Source organism: Mugil cephalus, chromosome 13 (assembly GCF_022458985.1).
Source record: "Mugil cephalus isolate CIBA_MC_2020 chromosome 13, CIBA_Mcephalus_1.1, whole genome shotgun sequence".
NCBI classification, from domain to species: Eukaryota; Metazoa; Chordata; class Actinopteri; order Mugiliformes; family Mugilidae; genus Mugil; species Mugil cephalus.
The window spans coordinates 25,839,262-25,861,474 of record NC_061782.1 but is presented as its reverse complement, the minus strand read 5'-3'; the positions used below and the strand labels follow the sequence as shown (position 1 = coordinate 25,861,474).

Genomic DNA, 22,213 nt, shown 5'->3' with positions numbered 1-22,213 from the left:
GGTGCCATGAGCACCAATGAACAACCTTATGTTCGAACATGGTATTAGTTATGGACAAACTGCGACTTACACAGAAGTCCAATAACTGAACACTGCTCGGGTTCAGATCAGACAGGCCGTTCCTCCCAATCATGCCCCTCCAGGTCAGACTATCATTGCCCATGTGAGCGTTGAAGTCCCCCAGAAGGACAATGGAGTCCCCAGTCGGGACACTATCCAGCGCCCGACCTAAGGTCTCCAAAAAGGGTGGGTACTCTAAACTGCTGTTCGGCATGCATGATCAAACAACAGTCAGGACCCGTTCCCCGACCCAAAAGGCGCAGTGAAGCAACCCTTTCGTCCATCCGGGAGAACTCCAACATACAGGCAGAGAGTCTTGGGGCAAGCAAAAAGCCCACCTCGGCCCTCTGCCTCTCATCTGGAGCAACTCCAACAAAGAAGAAAGTCCAACCCCTCTACAGGACATGGGTTCTGGAGCCGATGCTATGTGTCGAGGTGAGGCCGACTATATCTAGTTGATAACGCTCCACCTCTTCCACAAGCTCCAGCTCCTTCCCCGCAAGAGAGGTGACATTCCATGTCCCCAAAGCCAGTTTCCATAACCGAGGATCAGACCACCAAGACTCCTGCCCTGGTCTGCCGCCCAATCCACACTTCACCACAAAAAGTTCTGGCGCAAGCTGTGTCAATTACAGCCGACCCCAAAGACTCCACCCTGAAAATCTCTGTGTCAGACAATGTGTCTTTAGACAATAAAGTAATGCTGCATTCTTCAACCTCTGTTAGTCCTTCATCTTCTGTTCATTTAGCATTGTGGGGCAGTCCTTTGCCCAGTCACATTCCCCTACTGTACCTGTCAAGTGGGTTGGTACCTTGAATAGTTGTTTGATGTTGCGGATTTGACCGGTAAACTTCGTGTAATAGGCAGCGTTACCCGCAGTGCATCATCGCCCTTCTGACAACACTATTGTCAAATATCCTCTTCATGGGGACTTCATGTTGTCAAACATGAGGCTTGGACAAACTGTAAGTGCCAACTGTTTGTCTTTAACATTAAGTCCAGCAGTTTCTAGAAGCTTCAATGATAACACCACATCCGGAAGCTCCATTTTAAATTGTCGAATTCTGTTGTAACTCCATTCAAACTCGACAATGTAATCCACCATTGAAATGCCATCGTTTTTAGTTATCCGTACAAACTCAGCAGTGTAGTCATTCCATCATCTTTGTTCAAATCCTCCGTGGCTATTTCCAGCACGCTGTCCCTCGCTCTTGCAATTAGCAACAAGGCAACTGCTAAGGCTGCTAAGTTTTCTTCTCATCAAACGCTGGCGGAATTTTATAATTACTAGCAACCATCCTCTGCTACCAAATATTAGTCCAACAACTACAACGACAACCATTCACTTTATGAGACTTTACTCCAACTTATCACAATCACAACAACAGAGCAACCCCCGCCTCCTCACCCATAATATATTCAAATCATCGGCCCATGTGCTGTGTGAAATATAGCACATAAAGTGTGCATGATCGGACACGTTCCACTTATTGTAATCTACATGATAATACAGATAGTGAAACAGATATTTTTGTCATGCATGTATGAATAAAGCAATGATAATATCAGTAAAAACAAAGCATTTAAATGTTGTCTGCCTGAGTAAATCTTAAATTTAAAACTATGTTTTGGAAGTTAGCTAATGCTTGTGAAACTACAATATTTGTATAGTTGCTAATTCCAAAGTTCCAGCCAACCGTGGCACATCAGTATCAGATACATACTGCGTCATCACAAAGGTTTTTACAAGCTGTTAGGTTTTATGGTGCAATCCAGTTTAAGTTAAGCTACTAAGCCAAAAATAAAGAAGTAATCATTAGTTAGTTTATAACTAGTTAGTGATGATTAGTGATTAAATATTTTGCGCAAGATTTACAAAAAGCTGGTGCAACCAAATCCATAACTGAGAGGATAGGGAGAAACTAGAAACAAAAGAAAAAGAACACAAATGTTTTCGCATTACCTGTTGCTTGGCTGGGAGCGATGTCCTGGCCTGCATTAGATGGAAGGATCTCCACTGGTGCAGGTGGAGATGACCTCTCAACAACCTCTATTAAATTAAGATTTACACAGTAGTAAACATTAATTTCATTCATACAGTATCTTATAATATTTCCTGTTGGTATTTGAATGATGTCATCACACTAACTGGATAGTCCTAGCAGATGACACACTGTAGATATTTACTGAATTGATTACTGAATTTAACCATAAACAATAAAGATAGTTTGAGGTCTACGAAAAAGTGCCAAAATCACTAGACAACAGCCTTATAGTATTTTGACTTTTGAATACTCAAAAGTCATATTTTGTGGCATGACTATTAATCTGAAATATAAAATATTTTGACTTTTGAATACTCAAAAGTCATATTTTGTGGCATGACTATTAATCTGCCAAGTTAATGTTGTATCTTAGTCTTGTCACACAGATGACAAACAAACCAACTTTCTCATACTTTGCGAAGAGAAACCATTCAGTCTGCAGCAGTATTAGAGTACACGCTGACAAGAGCAGACCACACTTAATCAAAGTAATAGGTATGCATAGACTATAGTATGATTGAAACAGCTGAAACATGGGTACCAGTTAATATAACACCCAAACACACATATACACACACATGCAATAATAATTTAAGTCCCACTGCTCTTCGTCAGACAAAATAATCTTAAATCTATGTCAGGTGTACACATACACAATGAGATTTTACAATAGATTATTTCTTCATGTCTAATCAGAGACTCATCTGCCCCCTTGAGCTTCATTCATGCTGCACTTGTTGGTCCATTTTTGAATTGATGACGTCAGCCCAAGCCACCACAGTAAGCTTCAAAATCACTCTTCAGGAAAGCTATGGATGATGTTTTTCATTGTTGTCCATCTTTATGCAGTATAGAGTTTGTGGGAACAGCATATTGTTGCCATATTTTCCAGGTCAATACTAGAGAGAATTAACAAAAAATATCCTGTAGTATGAACCAGCCTTAACTTTGGCAAGCTGAGTCAGATGTCTAAAATTGCCCACCATACCACAAAGTTTACAGAGTAGTAAAGCAGACACCTGGATAGGCTGCCTCCATCTTGACAGTGGACACACCAGGAGAGAGCTGGGGCAGGATAGGATCAACTATTGGTCTATTGCTAACCTCAGGATCTACCAGCTCCTTCAATGACAAAACAGACAATAATGCCAAAGAGACAGGATCAATAGAGAAGTGTATACATCTTTTAAGTTTTGAACACAGCTTCTAAAATGCAGTGTAGATGTTTTGCTAGGAAGCAGATTAGCATTCAGCTTACATGGCAACTCATTGCAGTTTAATAAGAGAGCAATAATGAAAAGCTCAGCAAAAAAGCTAGGATGCAAAAAACAAAAAACAAACAAACAAAAAAAATCCTGTGACTTTACCGTGGACTTCTGTCTGGATTTGTCAAGGAGGTAAAGGATTCCACTCTGTTTGTGATAGTTAGATGTGCATATACACATCAAAAATATTACACTGCTGCTTACAGCTGACTAGCCAAAGTCATGCAACAATAGTGCTGACTTCATGCAAAGGTGATTGCAACTCCTCAGTGCCTGTCCGTACATGCAGACTGCATCATCTATATTTTCATTCTTTAAAGCACCCAACCTACCTGATCTGGTGCACTTGTTGCTACTGACCAAAAGAAACAAAGAAATACAATCATGGTCTGAAATGTTTTTTTTTTTTGTGTTTTCAGAAATACACTTCTAAAATTACTAAAAATGCGTTTGGTGGATATATAACAATAAAAACTATTAATTGTTTCATTTCATATCTATGTTCAGTATCTCAAATAATTGCTGACAATCTGAACTTCTGAGTTTTGGCAAATGGTAAATAGCTCAAATCACGCTACTTGACCTGATCGTATATATGAAAAAAAAAGGAAAATGAAATAATCATTAGTTCTAAGTTACCTTATGACTTCCCCACCATGCCTTTGTTCCAGACACACCATGTCTTGGTGACGACACAAATCAGTAAAAATATCATCCATACTTACAGTTCTGAGGAACCTTAACATTCCTCCATTATTAGCAGATGAAATACAAAGACAAATTGGAGGCTAATTCCAATGACAACCTATATGACACACCATGACTGTGAAAATACCAGACCTTTCTTTGAGTAAATCCTTTAATAAATACCACATAATTATGCAAAGGCACAGGTTTTCACATTGTGAAAATGTCAACATTGCAAACCACATTCTTAGGCCTGAAATATTATAACAAAGATCTTCCTCTTGTCCTGTGTGCCTGGAAAACTCTGTACTCTTCTCCAGCAAAGCTTAGCAGTAACTTGGACTCTGTCTTTGGCTAAAATGTTGCAAAACTTCTTCTTCCCTTGGTGGCTGTCAAGCATATACAGAATAATAACAGGAGACGACAAAGCTCAACTCTCTCTCTCAGCCAGGTTGATCTCCCTCTCTCTCGTTCATGTGGAGGTTTTGTAGACTAGCCTAAGTTTGAAGGGAATGTGTACTGAGCCAAAGCACTTTAATCCTTGTCCTCTACAAACAAATGTCACACAAGGGATGTTTCTTTTTAAGATCTGGATTCTTAATCACATAAAATCAGAGTTTCAAATGTTACTTAGAAGATCTTTCTTGTTAAGAAATTGAAACAACTGTTTGTACTGTGTTGCAGCCATTAATGCCATTAATTAAAGAAAAGTCTGAAAATGTTGAAATTAGTCCTCTTCTGCATTGCATTAATTCGATCTTACAGGAGTATTTGTTACTTTGACAAATCATTGAAGTCAGTAGCTTAAATAAAATACTAATCCTGTCCTAAAGTATTAAGAATCTGACTATTGCATGATGAATTCGGTCATCCACAAAAGTTGGTTTTAGATTTAAGTCTAGTTCAGTTGTGAGTCGGCAGTAGGGGCGGCTGTGGCTCTGTAGGTAGAGCGAGTGTCCACGAACCGAAAGGTTAGCGGTTAAATATGTCGAAGCATCCTTGAGCAAGACACTGAACTCCCAGTTGCTCCCAGTGCAACTGGCACTGGTGTGTGAATGTGTGTGTGCTTGTGTGAGCGAATGGGTGGATGTGTCTCTGACTGTAAAAGCACTTTGAGTACCTTTGAGTAGGTAGAAAAGGGCTATATAAGAGCAAGACCATTTACCATTATTCTCAAAGAAATAGCCCATGTTAATAGTACTAACCTGATGCAAATGTAATAAGCCATCTACATTAGCTGCATATTGCAATTCAATTCAATTTTATTTATATAGTGTCAATAACAATACAAAACCTTGCGCAGCTTGAGGGTGACAGTGGCAAAGAAAAGCTCCCTTTAAACAGGAAGAAACTTTGAGCAGAACCCAGAAATCAATCTTGTAACATAGAAGCAAATTACAAAGAATTTAGTGGTATTTGGCATAAAATTATTTTGGTCCCAACTCAAGCAAGCTGGTAGTCAGTAAAACGCTATTGTTGTTGATTCAAACTGGGTGAACACCATATCTTCAGTTTAATTTGCTAATAACAATAACAAAATACCATCATAGCTACAGGTGAAGACGATAGTCTCACTTACAGCTGTGTAAAGAAAACAAAATAGAACAAAAGAACTGCCTTTCATTGGTCCCAAGAACAAATGACACAGGCTATTTTGTGTGTTCTGCATTTTCAAGGCACAGAGGTTTAGGAAAAAACTGCTCAGAATGACATAGAATAGCATGCATTATTTAAATTGATAATTAAAAAGCTATATCCTATATCTTTTTTATGTTAACTGAGTTTTCACCACTTCTTGTACATGGTGTTGTTTTCGTGTTCCTTGTCAACTCTGATTATTGATCCCTCTGGTATAATATGTAAGACTCACCTGGTATTATCTCCTCTGGTGTCCCAAAAGCCTCCACTGGTCTCTCTAGTGCTGGCAGGGGTTGCGGGGTTAACAGGACTGTAGGTTCCTGGTAAGCGGTCACTGGCTTGTTGACAGGGGGATTTGGTAGAACAGTGTATCCCATTCCACCAGGACAGATTTCTTTGAATTTAGCTACATTATAACACAAAGCACACATAGTTACCATACAAATGACTTGTTTATATTGCCTAGAGAATAATGTTACATAATTTATAGAGGATTTTATACTTTCTGTTAGTCACAGATTCAGATTAGGGTGGATACACTAGACACTACATGTAAATGCTCATTTGAGCTAATAAATATATAAATATAAAGGAAAATACAAATATTAAGGCCTAGGACAAAATCTCAAGAGAACCATAATTTGAAACTACTATCTAAGAGGAAACATGTGCCAGTCCCACCAGACTTTTCCGGTTAACCTACAAAGATATACAAAGGTTGGGTTCCATTTTTCGAAAGTCTTGCATCTCTTCTACCTCTCTACTCTTACACCAGTATATAAAATGGAAGCCTAATATGACTTGAGTAGTGAAGAAATGTGTGACTTATCAAGTTTAAACACTTTAAACACAAATATGCACAAGTATTACAAATCCATATTTAACATATAGTGGAAAGTGGACAACAAGTGGGTTTTCCTAATATAAAATCACCCTATATGCTGATGATGTACCTCTTGATTTTCACTTTCATCAGAAACCTGTCATCTACAATAAATACTACGACTGTAGCCATAATACCAGTGAGTTTAGCTAAAGTCAAGGTCTAGTTTCAGCACCATTGCTGCAGCAATCCACAGTTAGCCGCTATCCCATATAGTCCATATAACATCCAGCTATAACATCCATCAAAGAACTCTTTGAACATAAAGTATGTCATGCATATTTTGGTGTTTATACTGGTCAGTAACAGCCTGTGCCTATTTTACCGGCCAAGACTGAAAGCAGTTACGGTGAAAGTGCCAATTAATGATGACCAAGACTATTCCTGAGGTTTAGTCAGAGAAGGCACTAAACACTCAACAATCACAACTGAGGACAACTGAGGCCACGCTCTTGCCATACAAGTCTTTCTTAAAGGCACAGGTCATACATTCTAAAAAATGATTCATGGGGTTACTAAGTATCAAAATCTAGACCTTTTTCTGCACAAAAGTAAGTTTGTTATCTGTATGCATTATAATGAGTTGATAACTTAATTTAACACATTGGTCTGAATGAAAATAAACAGAGTAGTCTTAACTCAATAATACATGAATTTTCAACAGATATTTCTGCCTTAAATCAAAGGCGTATTCAATTGGCAATCTGACTGAAATAAGTAACAAAACAAAACAACAAAAAAACAAGGTAACAATTTGCTTCAACTTTTTTGAGTAGAATGAAACGAAAAAGAAATAAGTTAGAATATTCAGAAGGAGTAATTTAATAATTAACAAAACAAAACAACAAAAAAACAAGGTAACAATTTGCTTCAACTTTTTTGAGTAGAATGAAACGAAAAAGAAATAAGTTGCTTTCTCTGATAAAAAACCACCAGGGGTGACAGAAGCTCAGGAAGTAGAGCAGTCATGATAAAGCGCTTACTAAAACCAATGTATTATTATTATTTTATTCATCATTACCTAAATCAGCTTGTAGAGGACAAGGCAAATCATTTTGCTTGTACTAAAGTAATTTGGTTGGCCTAACTAGAAAATCTTGTGGCATGTACCCAATACTAGCTACTACAACTATAAGTTGTAATAACTTAAAAATATTCATGCAAATTGTTACAAAAATTTGCGTTGAGCAAGCACATAATTTTTTACTGTGAATTTTGTCTTTGCTTAAGATGTATGCTGAAATGTTTGGTTTGACTAAAGGTATGCTTTCTAGCACAACTGTCCAAGAAGTTTAAATGTGTATTGGAAGAATCATGCTTTGACAAAAGTATATTGGCAAATCAAAAACAAAATTTCCCTTCAGACATCACTCATCTTCTCTGTGTAGTGAGTTTGGTAGTAACGCGACAAAACTACAATCTGAACCACATAATGCAGGTGCAAGACAGCTCTGGAAACTGGCAAAACAGAACAGTTGGTGATACACAAAGAAGCTTCCCAGAATGTGTGCCAAGATTAGGTTCTGAGAGGGATGAAATACCCTCCTGTAATAGAAGGTCAGGCTTGTTTTCACCAGGATGAAGTCGAAAAAACTCAATACTGTTTTAAAAGCATTGGTCAGAGCTGTCATTCACAATAACAAAAAGTATTCATAAATCAAAGTAACCCTAGACTCATGTTACCATGTGAAATTTGGTGTTTATTCAATTAGAGTTGGGCATACAACATATAATGTGGGACTTATACAAATTAATGAACATTTGTTTCGGTCAAACCCTTGCCAAATCACTTAATACTGATTAAGGCCATCATCACCAGGTCAATCTCTGTATTTCCCAGCATAATAGATTTTGAAATCTGCTGTTTATGGTGACAATTCCACAGCTTTGACACATCTATATGCACAGTAAGGACATGCTACTAACTGCAAGTGCTCCCAGTAATTTCTAGAGTCTACTAACATACTGTCATGTATGGGAAATACAATAAAGCAGAATGGTTGAAGTGGATGTGATCTAAGCAACTGCAAAAGGGTTTTGCTAATGTAGTCTAAGAGCAACTCTAAAAGCAACTACTCAGCCAAGCTGTGAAACCCATGCAGACAGCAAGTAGCAGAATAAACATACGGGACACAGGTTCAAACATGTAATCTTAGGGTTAAGTTGCTTCTTGTACTAAACAGCTGCAAACCGTACAAGATCTGCCATTCTGTCCTCAATGGTTTCATATAATCTTGCATATGAAGGCATCATCGTACCAAAGTTCACAGAGGCAGCTATATAACGTTGCTGTCCGAAAAACACGAATCTCCAAATTTCTTTTTTTCATACCTGCTTTTGATACATACTTTTTGACTGACATTTCTGACATTCAATGGAGAGATGATTTAAATAGATTGCGTCTTAAAGCATTGTTCCATCGGTCATATAGATACTGAACGTGTCAGTTGCTAGGGTAGAATGCAGACATGTTCTATACTATAGAAAGCCAAAAACATCAAAAGTGGAGATACGTGTTTTTCGTTGGACAGCGACGATAAGTGACCTTGCTTACCAAAGCAAAATCAAACTAAACTGCAAGACTGTTGGATAGTATTCGGTATGATGTTTGCTTCATACGAGTGAACAGAAAGGTTTGGGCCTTATTGTATTAGGATAAATGTCTGAAGTGGTTGGGGCCTTACCTGTTCCTGGAGGGGGGCATTTGTCACAATGAGGGCCCCAGGCTTTGCCCACACTGCAGCAGCAGAGCTGTTTGCTCAGCTGGGCAGATACTGGGTGCAAACACTGCTTCCCTGAGCTGACCAAACGGAAGCAAGCCCCTTTCTCTTCTTGGATGGCAGGCGTGTTGGCTGAAGAGGAGCGCAGGAGGACAAAGAGGAGGGAGGTGCAGGAAGTTGTGCACCAAAGTGTAGGAGACACATACATGAAAGAAAGAGAGGACAGAGTCGAGAAATAAAGAGTTCCCCTTCACCAGAGCTCCCTTCACTTTTGCCACAAATACAGTCTACATACAACATGTGAGTGCTTAAAAAAATACTTTCACAGTGAGAATTTGGGCTTCCACATGTTGTGGTTGCACAAATAACTATATCTAAACAATTGAAGCTAAACACAGAACACATTTAAAGACAAAAAAGCAAAGATATGTTGAAAGAAAAATCTACATTTTCATGCCATTGCTTCATGCACTATAGAAATCTGCTGGCTCAGATGAAAGCATGCAGGGGAGTTTGGCTTAGTTTATGTTTTCCAGGTCTTATGGCATAATTAAACATCTTCATAAATAAATGCCAGCTGGAAACTATTCTGAGTGGAACAGCCACAAAAGATCACCTCCAAGAGTATCGAGTTCAACATTTCCTTATTGTCTAAACTTCAGCTGTAGTAAATCATTTCAATTACTGGTTAAATACTAGACCTATTTTTCCAACAAATAATACCATTTCAAAACATTGGGCATAGTTGTACATGGTGATGCTTATTCTGTATGGGGGACCAATTCTGACACAATAAAAAATAAATGAATAACTAAATAAATACCTAAATATGTCATAAATGCTATTTATTTATTTATTTATCTATTCATATATATATATATTGATTTACATACTTCAGCATGGACAACAAAATTTTATTCAGATGAGGTAGCTGTCCACACTGGCTGAATGTTCTCCTATTGACTGATCGACAATGCGCAGACTGACTGAACATGCCTTGCTTTTCTCGGCCAGCCAGGTAGTTTGCGTTGAAATGGTGCCGCAACAGCAGGCGGGAGCTAATATAGACAGGTAATAAAGAGTGGATGTCGCAGTCATTGACATAATAAAGAGTAGACACAGCACTGACTACTCCAGCGTGAGAAACCTCGCTGCCATCTTGGACCGGTCTAAACTGTACTGTAATAATTTGTTCACTCATGGCTAGCATGTTTTTTTCCCTACAAAGGCAATGGAACAGTAATCCATCTGTTATACAGTTCCAGTCCAGTCCAGTCCATCTTCCACCATTTGATGGTTCAGGCAACATGGTGGTACAGGATGACACTGTGTCTCTGTCTGCAGTGGACATGTCCTCTGTCCTCTGACAACATTTTAGCTCCAAGGCACCGAGGAGCCTTTTTTTTTTGTGTTTTTTTTTTTTGCTCACGGAACACATTGAGGAGACACTGTTCCATTGATAATCATCATTCAAAACTTGTCATTGGTTGTGTCCATGCTCCTTAAAAAAGCCTTTACCACATCACCAAACTCACCTCTCTTTCATTTCAGAATGGTAGTAAAAGAAATATGCTATTCAAAACTGTCCTCTTTCAATGGTTCATTGGGCTCAAATCCTTTCACCAGAAAATAGGTAAGATAGGTTAGATAAGATTATTAAGTTACACAAAATAAATAAGATTAATTAGATAAGATAAAATAAGAAAGCTAGGCTATAGATAGAATATATATTGCATATTATTATAAATATATTTCCAGTTTGTGACAGATAACACTGTATGTGTATATGTATTCTATATTATTGTATATATTGTATATTGGTGCAAATAACTTAATGTTACAGATGTATTTTACATATTTCAAATATCTTTGTGTTGTCTCTTTATGTGTGTATGTAGTTACATATCTGACATTTCCAGCAAAGAAAACTGCAGGAAATCATTTGAGAAACCTGTGAGTTCTGGTCACAATAATTCCTGTTAAACAGGTAAGTTAATGGAGCTGATGACCGATCCAAGATGACTCGTCAGGTCGTGGACTGGTAGCAGTCAATGTGGCATCTACTCTTTTATTATGTCTATGGGAGCCAAAGGAGGCAAGTTCAAACCAGGAGGCTGAGGCTGTGCGTCGTACACCGACAAAAGCATTTAATCTCAGACACTGGGCGATCCACCGTGTAGTAGGCAGACACGGTCGAGCAATGTACCACTTCCTCCAAGTATCTATGGGTCAGGGGCGATTTCGTTGTGCGTGCTGAAGTGCATACAACAATAGATAAATAAATGGATAAATAAATAAATAGCATTTATGTCATGTATTTAGGTATTTATTTATTTCATATCAACATATCACCAGCAAAGTTCCATATCAAGGTGAAACTATTAAGATCCTCAGATCTTTATGTCAGCACTTTAAAATATTTATCATGACAGTTTGACAGTTTTGTCAAACTAAATGGATTTGTGGCATACAGAGGCTAATTATTTGAAGTGGCAGCCAGTTAGAAAAATGCTTATTAAGAATCGGGTCGTTAAAATAACAGTACTAAGCAGAAAACCAACTTATGTTCATTTCCTTTCCTGCTCATATCCCCTCACCAACAACAAACATCAATAATGTCAAAAGTCATATCGCTTTGAATAACAAGTGCAACTAGTCCCTGGCAACATATTTCTGTTTGCAGTTGTGTTGTGTGTATTTGCAGGGCACCTGATGTCAAATGGATGATATTATTTTTAAAATGTATGTGTGTTTTGTCCATTTGTGCGTGTTTTCAAGGTGCAGTGTGATGAGCTCTCTCACCCACTGTACTTGGCTTTATATTGCAGCCAGCTACCAGGAGAGCTCCACCTGCTTTGGCATCCTTGTAGAGCAGCTGTCCTATAGTGTGGACAAATGCAACTTAGCCTCCAAATATGATCAAAGATTGGATCACTAAAATACGTCCTCAACACATTCTGGGTGTGTTCACATCTGTACTTTGTCAATAGTGATGCTGGTCATTTGTGATCTGATTCCCCAGAACAGATGTTAGTGCAAGGTATGAACTGGGCCTGTGGTAATATCTGGAGGTGGTATGGGACGCATTTGACCTCATTCCTTTGGTGGTGGACCACACATAATGCGTCATGGTTAGCATTAAATCCACCTACTCAGTTAGCTTCGTTTTTTGAATCAGAGTTGTTTTGACTTTGCACTTCTTGCAGCGTGTTTGTTGGTGTTGTGAGTGTTGGCAGGTGTTGTGATTTTTCAGTTGCAAAATAAGCACTGAATCCAATTTCAAACACTTGACAGCAAGCAGCTGCCTTAAGCAAGCAGCTCTTAAACAGTGTAGCCCTAAACACAGGAACTCTGAAGAAACCAACATCCACTGCAGGGTTTGTCTGTAGAAATGGAGTTTGATAAACTGCTCAAAGGACTGTAAGACTATGAAGAAATTGTTTCTGTAGTTTGATGAGACACAATCTTTGCCAAGAAACAACATGGTGAGTGGCAGAATCATGGTTTGCTTGTGTTTTTCATCATTATGCATCAGTGCTTGAGACTTAGGGCATCTGTATGCTCTGAACAAGGCAGTTATTACAGGAAGTTTGGACCCCTTTGCAGTGAGGTTGAGGTACTTACCACAGTCAGTGTATCAGCTACAGCAAATAAGTATGGACAGAAAAGCTGTCACAGTAAAAAAGCAATAACCTGTTATGATTTAGTCACCTAAAAACATACACAAGATTGGTTTAAATGTACGATATGTTCAGAATATTTTCACTATTATTATTGAGCAGTGTTACAAAATCATTTGCTTATTTTGAGACTGGAAGTTATGGCGCTCAGTAACCTTGTTAACAGCTTTATTAGATTCATAGTTGTGTATCATACTTGTTCTGTATGGTCTTGTATACATGACTCATGTTTGATTTTTTATCTTGGGTTAGATTACTCAATCTCAAAGTTTACAAGTATAAAATGTAGCTCAAACTGACATTGGCCATTACTGGGACAATCGGGTCTAATTAGTTTGCATTTACTTGCACCTGTTGGAAGGGATTTGATGCAGCTTCAGTTTAAATAAAACAAATGTTTTGAATGTATATGTTGCATTTGTAATTATTCACATGTTATTTATATTTTACATTTGAAGTTATTGGTTCTAAACTATAAAGTCGAGTGACATTATTAACTATTGCATTGAGCAATTTTAAATTCCTGTTGAATTATTCTGCTATACTAACATAACCAAATTAAAGTGGGTTCTCTGTGTAATAATAGAGTTATTACATTGTAAAATTATACATTAGTACAACTTACCTTTGAGTGGACAAACATTCGAATTCAGAGTTGAGCAAACTCAAAAGCAAACCTTAAAATATTTAATTATCCAACTTAAAATTTTATTGAAGTTTGTTGGGTAAAGCAGTGATAATTTTGTAAACGTAGCATACACTCTGAAGAGAAAATTGTTATTCCCATGTACACGACTCATGTACGTGAACATTCAATTCAATTCAATTCAATTCAATTCAATTCATTTCAGTTCAGTTCAGTTCAGTTCAGTTCAATTCAATTCAGTCCTCACGTACACGACTCATGACACTGACACATCGATATGCAAAAGATCCAGGCATTAAGGCAAGCAGAGTGAGACGTCTTTTGGTGTACTTAACACTTTTGTGATGGCTAGACTAGTCACAAAACCTGTTTTGGGGGAAGGGATATTGATGTTGGGTTAAACCATATTTAACATTGGGATGATCCACAGAGGCCCCTCCCTTCACCCCATAGGACTCACAGACCCTCACTAACAACATTCTGTCTCGGATGAGTCACGAACACTTTTGGAGGCACAACAGAGAGCTACACAATACTAGGAAGGTGATCATAGTGTTATGCCTGATCGGTGTAAAGTGTGTTCTTTAACTTGGTATGTTGGTATACCTGGTTGGTATGTTGGATGTGTACTGGGTGAACCTGTCTGCTCACAATCTTATCTAGCAGCTTTCTGTGTGTGTCCTTTATCTATAATGTCTTTACTTATGGTAAATGTGTCTGAAGAGGTTAGTGCCTGAAAGTGAAGGGAACAGTTAAACAGAACTCCAAACTACACAAGTGTACTGCACAATGACCTTTAAAAAACTTTTATCAGTCGTACAGCAACAAATATTGTGTTTCAGTCTCAAGTCAGATAGGTAATGTCAATGTGATGATGATGTGGGTTAACTGAGACGTGTTTATGACTTGCTGCAGCACAGTCAGTCAAAGCTGGCTATAATAAGCCCATGGAAAAAAATAGTCACATCAGAAAGTGACACAAAAGAATTTCAATCCTCAATACCACAGACACGGCACAGACACAGAGAAAGGAATGATACAAAAGTATCACTAAACAAGAACATTCTATCAGTACTCAGGCACAATCGTGGACTCAGAGCTCTTATGTACTTTGTACCAACAATTGGTGGGCTTGGTATTGGTCAGTAACAAATATTCATATAGCTATAGAGTTAATAACTTCAGAACTTCATGGTCCTTCATGGCCTGCAGTTGTCCACTCCTACCTTGATGAACAATTCTCCAACCTGCCCATGATGCATCTTATATCCTCAAATTGTCACATAAGATCATCAGCCATATCATCAGTAGCTGTTACAATACTGAATTTTCAATTAAAATCTTCTCTGCTGAGCCCTTGAAATACTCAGAGGTAGTTATAAATGGACATTTCACTTCCATTAGCCAGAAGATGAAAGAGAACCAGGAAAAAATTCTCATTTGAAGCTTAAAACCCTGTGCTTTCATGCACTTTTTTAATATACTATTAATATCCCCAAACCTACACACACATTATTAAAATAATTAAATGTATATTTCCCATGGAAAACTTTGAATGCACACATCTGTATGTCAGTGACCTGTAGGCAAATGTCATGCAATCATAGCATTTCTGGTCAGTGTGTCACTGAAACACTGGATGTTGATAATAAATAAGAAAGTGATGAGAAAATTGTGTCACTGTAGGACTTACGTATGCATGTGGTGAGTGTAGAGTCAGGGACATATCCAGGTTTACACATACACCTGTAGCTGCCCACAGTATTCAGACAGTTTCCATTTTGGCACACACCCTGCAGCTGGCACTCATCCATATCTGTGAATCAATTAAAACATAATGAGTCCAGGGATTTAGGGAAGCATTTCTTCACATTGCAGGATGGGAGCACAGAAATTTCATTTCTTTCTTAGAGTTGTGAAATAGGAGGCACTGTAGGCACTTGGAAGTGTTTCCTCATTCTGTAGTACCATTTCATGTTTTTCTTAAAACAGTATCTTTAATATTTCTGTCCAGGAATCCTGGGGCTCTCCCTAATAAAAACAAATACTACATCAACAAATAACAACCCCATGGATGTATGTTGTAGTCACCGTTTTCAAATCTCAGATTTGATCTGATGTCATATGTCATTTGACATGACTAACCACTTTTTCAAAGGAATCCTGCGAAGGACAATATTGGACAAGTGTCAGACTGGACGTTCAGTATCATTAACACAAATAAGTATTACTAGCTAAACAGATCAAATCTGAGACATGTACCACAGTGGATTTCTCAGGCCTACATGCAGGTTCCATAGGACTGTGTACCTTATCAAAGGTCTAAATATGTTGTAGTAAAACCTTTGCATTCAATACCTCCAAATAAATGTATTAGAAGTTACATTTAATTAAACTGATTTATTTCAATACTCTGATTTCATTGTGAGATGTCACAATATATAATATATATGCCCCTTAACTCAAATTTCCCCTCTAAACATAATAGTGGACACATAATTATAAGTCTAGAGCTTTGGAAAAGTGTTAGTCCCAGACTACAAGATGCTTAGTCGAATAGGGGCACACGTCCTTCTAATATCCCACTTAAGCCTATTGTGCAAAACCTGCCTTCTTTCCTGCCCTCCATGGTTTCAGGGAGACAACCACAAGCAAACTCTGACACCTTAGTTTTTCACTTCCATGGGTGTTTGAGGCTCAAGGGGTGGAGTGAGTTGTCCACTAATCACAGGGTTGGGCCATTCAATCCCTGGCCAACGTACGGCTAGCAGGAGTGAACATGAAAGGCACATAACCTCAAGTTCCCAGTAAGTGAGTCCTTTGCATGGCAGCTTATACCTTTGGTGCATGATTATGTGACTGAAAACACTGTAAAGCACTATGACTGCCTTCTAGCGTAGACACGCCCTTTATAAGTATAGACCATTTAGCTAAATTACACAATTCAAGATGGTTTTAAGCCAGTTACATGTTTTATAAAGATACATTCCATCCTTACAGATGGAACAACAAAAGCCAAAACTACTGATGAAGGAACTTTGATATCTTGACATGGGCCAAAATAACAAGTTAACAATGTTAATTAAGTATCTGCTGCTTAGCACAAAATTTAAATGCAGTCAAGACACATTATGTCAAATGTTGCATAGTATACTGGTGAAATCAAATCACCTCAAATCAATTATTTCAGACGACACACAAAAATATTGTTATTACTTTTATTGTTGTTGTTTTAGACCTAGACTTAGACAGTGTAACAATTCACAAGGGAAATTAACTGATTATAGTAGCTTAGTTGATACAAAAGATGAGCTGTTATACAGCTGGATAGAATACGGAATAAAAGTTCTGTAACGTTCACTATGGGAGTGGAGCTAGAGCTAGTCAGTCTACTGAATCAGCTTCCAGAGAAGCTCGGATCCTTCTTGTACTTCTTCTCATGGCCCTCCAGTCAAGTCTTTTGTTGTTGTTGATATTATTATATTCATTAAATTAATTAGTTACTTATTGTCCCGGCTCCCACTGTCACTCTACTGTGAAATGTGTTAACTTTTAGAAAGTCAAATTCCTTCAGTGAGAACACTCTGATCAGAGACCATCATTAGGAATTTAGAACTTTTTTCAAGGTACGATCCTTCGGACATGTGCACAACTATGACTCCACCTCTCTGAACAATTTGAGACAAGCCCGGGCTGGACGGACTTGACACTGAAGACTGACGGCAATTGATCTCGTCTCCTTTGTGTGGATTCATGAATTACTTCTTGCTGTGAGTATGTGGAGAGTTAACTGTATTTTTCAGTTAATGCTTTGTTGCAACATGTGATTCAGTGCCACAGTGTCAGGTTTTCTTAATATATATTACCTTTTTTCAAAAAAAAAAAAAAAAGGTTGCTGGGAGGAGGACCAAAGTGACCTGCCTGTCACTTTGTGTAGCCTGGCAACCACAGGCAGTGTTGCAAACCCATGTTGGGGTTGATGATACAAGGAATGATACGAATTTCCCCAATGTGGATCAATAAAGTACTATCTTACATAAGAAATCTCCAACCCATTCCTGTGGACCCCACCAGAGCCACACAGCCAGAGGCCTCCCTAACAGACACTGAATACAATACACTTAAGTCAAAGAGTGGTCAAATATTGTGGGTGGCAAGACAAAGCAGATCTGACACAATGTGTGACATATCCATCCTGGCGTCCAGTACTAAGCACGTTACTCTTCAGACACTTCATTGTGCAAACAAAGTGATCTGAAAACTGGAGTCAGAGGAGGTGACTTTGAGGTTTCCCTCACACTCCCTAAAGCCTGTGGTTTTCAGTGATTCATCCATGGGAAATCTTCCAGATGGAGGCCCTAAAGGTGGCACCTAATGATGCTTATGGGAGAGGATGGAAGATTCGCGCCTATATGCTGGCAGTCAAAGAGGATTAGGAGAGTTGTTCGAAGCACTTCAGCACTTTGGCACTTTGGCACTTGGAGATGGTGTCAACACTCTTCTTAGCTACACTCTACGCAGAGGTCACCACAGGTACACTTTACATACAACAATTTGACTATTGTGTGTGGAACAGTCAATAACTCTTTTTGATGCTTTCAAATCGACCAAATCAGTCACAGAGAAAAGACTCCAACTCGAGATCAGTAGTATCAAAGTACTCATCAATTCTGGGACTGTTCAGGAGATCATGTGGTCAGCAAACAAGGAGCAGCTCGCTGACTGCTTGACCAAGAAGGGAATATCTGCACTTGAGTTGCTGAGGGCCCTCGACGATGGTGTATGGAAGCTTAAAAGCTAAATGGACTAAACAACAACAACTTTTTCTTTACTGTTCTACTCTAATTATTAAAGCCGAAACTTTAAACGTGGTTATCCGTTAAGGCTAATTAAAAGAAAAAGTCATATTTTTGCACTGTTTTTCTTTAGAGAAAAGGGGAGTTTGTTAAGCATTTCCCACCAGCTGCCCCATTCTAATGTTTGAAATAAAGTAAAAGTGCAACTTGGTGCATTTGGTAAATAATTTCAGTGTATAAACAGAAAAGTCGCATTATACATCAATGACACTGCAAAGCTGCGATAAATCATTTTATGAATTAAAATAAAATAATACCATCTCCACTAGAGTAATGTAGGTAGAAGTTACACATGGCTTCTTACGACACACAATAAGAACAAAAAAAACCTGTAGGCTATACACCTGATTTGCTGCACCAAAACAAAAACAGAACAACCCCTTGAGACACTCGCTTTACAAACGTTGCAATCAGCTGCTTGACTTTTATTCTCCATTAGTGTAAAATAATTCCACATGGCAGACATGACTGCAGCCCTGCAGGCTTCTGTTCATGTGACAAAAACATAGGCACATGGCAACCATGGGACAACTCGACAACAGTGTTACGGCATGTGGCGCAAAGTGAAGTTGAGGATATATGAGATAGTTTGGGCTTATAGATCGGATCAGACGGGTCGTGATAAAAAAATCACATACCCGATCCAGTCATTTTTGCCTGGATCAAACTCGATACTGATCCAGTGGATTGGATCGGACCATTCCTAGTTCAAATGCATAGACTCTTGAGTTTACCTAACTTTAAAACTAGAAATCGACTGATTTGGATTTTTAGGGCGATATCTATTTTTCTTACATCAACAGTGGTCACTGGCAGATATGTGCTGCTGATTTTTCTGAGCCAATATTTGGAGCTGATACTGCCTTTTCTCCATCTACTACATGACATAATGATAAAAAATGTTAAATATCTCAATTTAACCAAAAACATAAACATTTACTGAAGTCAAAGAATATTTAAGGCTTTTATGCATAAAAAATAAACAGGTAAAAAGAAAAGATAAAGATTTGAAGGTCAATATAGACAGGCAACCCTGCCTGAGAGACATCATTATGTCCTTTGTCTCTCCTTTTGTTAAAAGTAAAAAGTATCACAAAGACAGAAATGAACTAAGAAGAGAGAGTCAAGAGAGAGCTGGACTCTAAAAAGATGTGAGCAAGAACTAAGAGAGAAGATAACTGAATCAGAATCGAATTACAACTGAAGGATAACGAAAAACTTAACTGAGGGAGAACAGAGGCCTGTATCACGAAGCAGGATTACGGGTTTAGCGAGGTAACTTCAGGGTTAACCCTGGGTTTCCGGTATCACGAAGCTAGATTCATTCTTATCGAGCCACGTTACCATGGTAACTTACTCTGAACGGCTATCCTCCTTCGGGTCAGGATGACTTTCAGGATTTATCTGAATCTCATAAAAGGCTCCACCCACCGGCCAATCAGCTGTTCGGGAAAGAATCACGCACCCTTTCACTGAAGACCCGATTGAGATTGGAGCCCAGTTTGCAAGAAGAGCGTTACGGCGTGAACGCATCTTCCAGGAGATAATCATACAAAGAAGAGGATATTTTAGCCATTTGTCCCCGCTCAGCTCAAACACAGTTCAGAATCAGGATAATTTCTTTCAGGCCAACAACTTGATGTATTGATATGATGTAATTGTGGCATCAGCTTCTGGCTATTGAAGCCCATGTAACATTATAGAATTAATAAATCCAACTCCCCAGATGAAATGATGTTTTTGTGCTTGGTTTTTATCTGCTCCCATGTTCTTTTTACTCCAGAGGGGTTTCATCCGGGGGAATGACACTAATTGTCATACTCGCGATTCATCTATACAGCGCAGTGATTGGGATTCATAGCTTCATTAAATCTAATTGAGCCATTGATGTGTAATATACGCATTTATGCAATCTGGAATCCTTGCCTACCATGCCTTATGGCATCTCTTCAATGCAGCCACGATGTTTGACTTTTCGAGATTTCGAACGAGATTTACTTTTTCTTCTTCATATTTTAGGAGAATCAGTGTTTGCTCCTTTTTGCCTGTGGATCAGCCTCATGATTGTGATTGGTCTGTTGCCTTGGAACCCGCTTATCAAGATCGTCACTGTTCTCGATAGGTTCAGCTGGATAAATTGGAGTAAAACCGGATAAGTTGAACTCGCTTCGTGATAGGCCTTGCAGGCTTTAGTTTATAAACTCTCCAGGGTGTGTCTCTTTGACACTGGTCTTCGCGCCTTTCGATGATTTACATATCAGTGCTTTCATAAGAGAGTATTAATTAATGCTTGCACTTCTCAAGGGGGGGTTGTTTATGTATCAGCGAACGTACCTGTGTATACCACCAAAAAAAAACAAACAAAAAAACCCCCACAAATATCTGCACGATGTGAAGGCCGGTCGATATATTGGTTGATCTCTAATTAAAACTCATTTTGTGCAGGACATAACCGTTGAGACACTGGCTTCATTGTCAGTTGATGTTTTGTCACTCCACTTGCTGAGGAGGACAATTTTTAGCCCATCTCAATTGTCATCGTCAGATCCTGTTTGTATGAGACCCATGGATGTGTTGTGAAAACGCGTGTGTTAATGGTTGTTTTTGTCTGACTTGAACCAGTGGAAGTGCTGGGGAGGCCAAACTGGAGTTGGAGATTTTTTCTTAATGCTAATTCTGCAATTTTTTTGGTTACAGTTTTTATTTTTATTTTACTTTAAAACCCCATTGTAACCCAAAAAGTCCTGATGCCCTTTTAAATGCCTTTTGGACTACCATTACCTGAATGACCTAGAACTGTCACATATGACAATAGTGAAGTTGTATCACTATGCTAGGTACTAAGATCATCTTATGACTCTGCTCTATTCAAATGTGTTGATGTTTTTTTTTTAATGCAGATATATCCGAAACAAACATGTCTCACTCTAATCAGACTCACATACAGTGTAAACATGTCATTAAAGATGGCTGAAGATGGCGGAATGAAAACAGTAATAATAAATCAGGGAAAACGGAAGAATGGATTATAGTCAAACGCAGCACCTCCTGAGGCATAGCTAAGTCTAGCACACACACATCTGGTAGCAGACTGCATTCATGTTGAATGCCATACATCCCACAGCTAAACACTTCAAGAGTTTACTATGGACTATTCTAATTTCATGTTATAATGGGAATACCATCTGTGCTGAACTAGGTATTCAAATCTCCTTTAGCATCTGCACTTCTGTCTTAGGCGACCTCTTTGATAAGTAGCAATGTTCCTGTTCATCTGAACAGCGACACAGCTGTTTAAATAGCTTGATCTGGAGATTTTGGTGGATATATATACTATATTGCTATAGTGTCTGACAATGTCAGCACTAATAAAGGGAACTTGGGCAATCTTAGCTTTGCAGTTCTACGTTAACACACTTCGAACAGAGTTCTTCCCCTCTGGCCACCTGAATGAACAGTCTGCTACAGTTTTAAAGATTAATAAAAGAATATGTATGACATTTACACGCAGTTACAAAAGAAATGTTCACATAAACCACAAACATGGGTCCATAGGTTATTCCATGTGGGAACCATGACTCTGTACATTATTGTGCGTGTTTCAACCTTCATTGTCTGGGACATCATGCTTGTTGGTGCCATGTTTCATTGCAGTCAGTTAAGATAAGTCATATAGGAGTGACACAGCAACACTTCCACCTATGAAGCTGTAATGATGCCTGAAAACAAAGG

The 22,213-nt window shown here is 38.5% G+C and overlaps 1 protein-coding gene across 5 annotated transcripts in view; it reads right to left on the bottom strand.

Moving 5' to 3' along the window:
- ltbp1 (latent transforming growth factor beta binding protein 1) overlaps positions 1–22,213 on the bottom strand; it is a 115,211-nt gene that overhangs the window by 34,015 nt on the left and 58,983 nt on the right. For 2 of the 5 annotated variants that reach the window (XM_047602733.1, XM_047602729.1), the window contains exons 10-15: positions 15,319–15,441; positions 9,264–9,431; positions 5,929–6,102; positions 3,704–3,726; positions 3,126–3,228; positions 2,025–2,111 (exon numbers count right to left, since the gene is read on the bottom strand). In XM_047602733.1, coding sequence (XP_047458689.1) covers positions 2,025–2,111; positions 3,126–3,228; positions 3,704–3,726; positions 5,929–6,102; positions 9,264–9,431; positions 15,319–15,441 — 678 coding nt within the window. The remainder of the gene's footprint in view (positions 1–2,024; positions 2,112–3,125; positions 3,229–3,703; positions 3,727–5,928; positions 6,103–9,263; positions 9,432–15,318; positions 15,442–22,213) is intronic. The other 3 variants (XM_047602730.1, XM_047602732.1, XM_047602731.1) reach the window with 3 other exon arrangements.